Consider the following 5,128-nt stretch of genomic DNA (forward strand, 5'->3'; position numbering starts at 1 on the left):
GAGGAAAGCGCTCCGCTATTAAGCTGACTCTGCATAGTTAATTAACGGTGATTGAGTTTGACATCCCGAGGCTCGACACCGAGCCACGGCTGCAACAACAGAGCATCCTCATTAAGAGTCCCGGAGTAATTGCCTGGATACGCTGGTGATCTCATTTACAGCTGTGCAGGGAGGGGGGGCCCGTTTGACTTACTGCAGCGCTTCGTTCACCCTGCGCCTATCGCAGCCTCCGCTGCATCTGAAATCGCTTTTCAGAACGGGGGTTCCTACCTTATTTTCCTTCAGACCAGTAAATATCTTCCTTGGCTCCCAAAATCCGGGTGGGATTCCACATTATGGAGTGAATGTAAGTTAGGGGAGTGAGTTATGAAGGTACCTAACCTGCGCTGTGAATGTGTTTGAATTCCACTACTGTTCCATCGGAATTCTGCGCCGAGCGGGTAATTTATGGACAAGAATGCCTTAAAATAAGCCTCCGTAATTACAAAAATGCAGTGTTTAAATTTATAGTAAAAACCCACACGCTGCTGGCAAAACTGTAACTGCATCTGGAAAACATTAAGGATGCTATTAAAATAGCCCAGCGCAAACTAGAAATGAGACTGAAATTACAGTGTTGCTTTCTTAACCATTTTTAGGAAGTGTATTTTGGACGTGATTTACTTTGCTGCTTGTTTTTCGGCAGAAACACGGCGTTGTACCCGGGTGGCGCGGACGGGCCGTCTGTTGTCATCTCTTATCTGTTTCGGAGACACCCAGGGCTCGCAGTTTTCGAGCCCTTGGCGCAGGCGCCGGCGCCTGAAGCGCGGCCGGGGGGGCGGGGGGGCCGACAGCGACATCTGGGAAATCACAGCACTTTAGAACTGATTTTATTAAAAAGATGAAATGCTTTCAAACATTGAAAAATTACGTTTTTATAAAAACAGAAATAGGCAAAATACCCATTTGTCTTCTATTTACATATACAATATTTCTCATTGTATAAAATTATTTACAATATATAAAAAAATTACAGTAAAATAGGTTATTTTCTTACAAGACGTCAAGCCCTGTACTTCTAGTGTAGATCATGGCAGACACGAGTATTATTGCACCTGTGGGACGACCAGTCTGACCATAGGAGACCTAAAATAACATCGGGAGCTACAGTAACATTCATTTCTCTCTTCTAGGGTCAACTTCAGGCAGTTTCCATACGAACATTGTCTGGTAAAGCTTGGGACGGGGCAGTTAGAAAAAACAAACATCATTACAGCTTCTTCTGTACAATCTGTGTGGAGTCTTACGGAGTTCACCCTTCTGGAAGCTGCATAAATAACCCCTGTTCTCCAGGCTGGGCAGGTTCGCGGCCACGAGTCCCCAAAGTTCTCTGCAGGAGGAGCCCGGCTGAGCCTCCTTGTGTCGAATCCTCCTCCGCGTCCACGGCTGGCGCGTCGCTGCCTCCCTGCGTAGTACCAGCTACAGCTTTCCACGCTCTGCACCTGAGCAGTTCGGTAACCGCGCCCCGGCCGGCGGGCGCGGGGCTACATGTGCCGCTTCATGTGCAGCGCCAGGTGGTCGGAGCGGGAGAACGCGCGGTCGCACAGGTGGCACTGGAAGGGCCGGTGGCCCGTGTGCTTGCGGTAGTGGCGGGTGAGCTCGTCGGAGCGGGCGAACTTCCACCCGCAGCCGTCCCAGTTGCAGTGGTAGGGCTTCTCACCTGCGGAGAGACGGCACAGAGCGTGACCCATGGCTCCTATTTGCTACCCAGCCCTCCCACAATCGCAGCCAAGGGCTTTCAAGCCCAACGAGGCTGCTCAGTAATTCCTTTACTCATCCATGCCTGCAGTGAAAACCCTTTGAGAAAGGGTGTCAGAAGCCCTTAGAAAAGCTCTGACCTATATAGGCATAGGAAAACGCTCAGACATTATAGGTCTGATCACCTGCCATAGCTCAACCGTGGGTATCCTGGAATTTGAGAGACCACGGGGTTAAAGCTCAGGCTACAAACTCTTCTATACCGGCGGCTGTCACAGGCAGCAGCAGCGCGTCTCCGGCGCCCGGCGGCGTTTACCTGTGTGCGTCCTCAGGTGGGCCTTCAGGTGCGAGCTCTTGGTGTACGTCTTCCCGCAGCCCGCGTAGGTGCAGGTGTGGGTCGCCGTCCTCTTGCGCGGCCAGGACCGGCGTCCCCGCTTTGGTTTGGAGTCCAGCAGCTCCAGGGGGGAGGAGGGAGGGGTGAGCATGCCCCTGGGAGCCGAGGGCTGCAGGGGCAGGTTGTCCTCGAAAAGCCCAAACTGGGAGGTGTTCTGGTACTGGAGGTGGGTCTGCGGGTGGTGGAAGCCGGAGCCCGGGTGGTAGGTTTGCTGGAAGGACACGGACGAGGGGCACAGCATCTGCGTGTGGCAGTCGTTCACCACGAGGTCGTCGGGGCTCAGAGGGGGGGTCTCTGCCCCGGGGATCTGGGGGGAGCTGGCCACCCGGGGCTGCTCGTAGGCCATCATGCAGGTTGCGTTGCCCTCCTGCTTGATCTTCGGGCAAGCCTGGGGCACCAGCCCCAAGACCGGTCCGTAATTGTCCATGTCGGGTTCGGGCTTAATGCTCTCAACGAACTGCGGGCTCCCGAAGCTGGGGGTCACGAAGAACCGGCCCTGGACGCTGCTGGGAGGGCAGTAGCTGGAGTCCATCTCGGAGCGGATCATCTCCGGCACCATGCCGGCGCTGTAGGGCGGGGGGCTGCCCTGCTCCAGGGCACTGTAGCATCCCGGGGACGGGTTTGTCTGGTAGAAGGCAGCGCTGTCCCCTTGGGCAGGGGGATATTCCCCCCCGGCTGCGCCTTGGCCGTAGCTGTCACTGCCCATGGAAAGGATAAAATCCAGCACGTTGTTGAGATCTTCGTCCTCCTTGCGCGGGGAGAGGCCGCCCCAGGTGCCCGCGGGGGTCTTGGCCTCCTGGTCGCACTTCCACCTCTGGGGGAGAGAAAAGGGAGAGGGTTAGCGGTGCCGTTTGAGGGGGGGCAGATGCGGGAGACGCGGGGCCGCCGCCCACCCGTGCGAGGAGCCGCGCGGGGAGGGGGAGGCACTCACTTCGTGGAGGGCTTTCTCGCGGCAGGGGCTGGCGAAGGTGGCGAAGGAGGGCAGGATGGTGTCGCTGAGCGCCATGGTGCGGCCGGGCGGGACGGCGGACGGCGCGGCGAGCCGCCCTCCCCACCTTATAACGCGGGCGCGGGCGCCCTCAAGCCAATTGCAGGGAGCGGAGGAAACGCGTCCCGGACGGGGCGGGCGGGAGGCAGCGGCTCGGGCGCAGCCTAAATTTAGCCCCGGTATAAAAGGACGCGGCGCGGCGGTCCCAGCCCGAGCGGGGCGGAGCGGAGCGGGGCCGGGCCGGACCGGCCGGCGGGTCCCCTCGCAGCTTTCCCCGCAGCGCGGGGTTCGGGGCCGGGCCCCCTCACTGCCTCTTCCCCACTGCGGGGTTTGGGGCCGGACCCCTCTCAGCCTTCCCCTTACTGCGGGGTTTGGGTCCAGACCCCTCTCAGCCTTCCCCTTAGTCTGGGGTTTGGGTCCAGACCCCTCTCAGCCTTCTCCTTAGTGTGGGGTTTGGGTCCAGACCCCTCTCAGCCTTCCCCTTACTGCGGGGTTTGGGTCCAGACCCCTCTCAGCCTTCCCCTTACTGCGGGGTTTGGGTCCAGACCCCTCTCAGCCTTCCCCTTACTGCGGGGTTTGGGTCCAGACCCCTCTCAGCCTTTCCCTTAGTCCGGAGTTTGGGTCCAGACCCCTCTCAGCCTTTTCCTTAGTCTGGGGTTTGGGTCCAAACCCCTCTCAGACTTCCCCTTATTCCAGGGTTTGGGTCCAGACCCCTCTCATCCTTCTCCTTAGTGTGGGGTTTGGGTCCAGACCCCTCTCATCCTTCCCCTTAGTCCAAGGTTTGGGTCCAGACCCCTCTCATCCTTCCCCTTAATGTGGGGTTTGGGTCCAGACCCCTCTCATCCTTCTCCTTAGTGTGGGGTTTGGGTCCAGACCCCTCTCATCCTTCCCCTTAGTCCAAGGTTTGGGTCCAGACCCCTCTCAGCCTTCCCCTTACTGCAGGGTTTGGGTCCAGACCCCTCTCATCCTTCCCCTTAGTCCAGGGTTTGGGTCCAGACCCCCCTCATCCTTCCCCTTACTGCCGGGTTTGGGGGCAGCTGTAGGGTGCTGCCACCCCCGGGTTTTGAGGGGAAACTGAAGGGTCCCTGCCCCAGGGACCCCCTCATGAGCTGAGGGGACACTGTGGGGTCTCTGCCTGCCCTAGGGATGCTGAGGGACCACAGAGGGGACACGGAAGGACCCTCTTTGTGATGAGGGGACCGTGCGCTGAGAGACACCGTGACAGACCAGCTGTGGCGTGGGGCACGTAGAGGGGTCCCTGCCCTGGAAACACCAAAAGTCTGTCCGTGACGTGAGGGGACACTGACCGGCCGAGTCCCAACAGGGACCTGCTGTGGGATGGGGCGCGTGGCTGGGTCCCTGTCCTGGGGACACTGGGGAAGACACCATGAATAAGGGGGTTGATCCCCCCACCCCTCACAGCAGTTGCCCTGTGACCTGACCCCGTCTTTGGGACACACGACGGGACCAGACCCAGCACACGGGGGTGGGAGCGGGAGGTGTAACGAGCACGGCAAGGGCAGCAGATCCAGCGCTCTGCTCGGGCCTCGTGAGCTGGTGACGTCCAGCCCTGGTCACCCTCGGGGCTCGCAGCCCCATCTCGGTCCTGGCGGAGGGCGCTCAGAGCCGGGCCTGCACAGTCTCCCTGCAAGGAAAACGCTGGAGACTTGCATGGGATGGGAGGCCAGAGCTCTAGCAGAGTTTCCATTTGCTGCACAAAGGTTGCCAAGATCAACCTTTCCCTATGACACGAAGAGAAATAATGCAAGTAGCTCCTGTGATCTCCTCTGGCTGTAGCCAATTTATGGTCCTGGGCTGACTCTATCAGAGGGGAAGCTGTTCTCCCTCACCTTGGCCTCTGGCTCCAGTGCCCAGTCTGAAGGAGCCATTCTCCAGCAAATTGTGATAACGTGCTCCAGAGTCCTGGTTTTCGAGGATCGCGGCTGCTTGGCAGCCACCCAGGAGCGAAAGAGCAAAAGTGGCAATTCTTAAAGGAGGAAAAACGATGA

At 58.8% G+C, this 5,128-nt stretch overlaps 1 protein-coding gene across 1 annotated transcript; it reads right to left on the reverse strand.

Annotated features, from left to right (window-relative positions):
• Positions 1–853: 853 nt before the first annotated feature.
• KLF2 (KLF transcription factor 2) lies at positions 854–3,184 on the reverse strand. Its single transcript, XM_065858581.2, has 3 exons — positions 3,063–3,184; positions 2,054–2,945; positions 854–1,699 (listed from the first exon to the last, which is right to left on the reverse strand). Exons 1-3 carry the CDS (start codon positions 3,135–3,137, stop codon positions 1,524–1,526), a joined length of 1,143 nt encoding a protein of 380 aa, XP_065714653.1. The 5' UTR covers positions 3,138–3,184; the 3' UTR covers positions 854–1,523.
• Positions 3,185–5,128: the final 1,944 nt, after the last annotated feature.

The sequence above is a fragment of the Patagioenas fasciata genome, chromosome 27 (assembly GCF_037038585.1).
Source record: "Patagioenas fasciata isolate bPatFas1 chromosome 27, bPatFas1.hap1, whole genome shotgun sequence".
Classification (NCBI taxonomy): Eukaryota; Metazoa; Chordata; class Aves; order Columbiformes; family Columbidae; genus Patagioenas; species Patagioenas fasciata.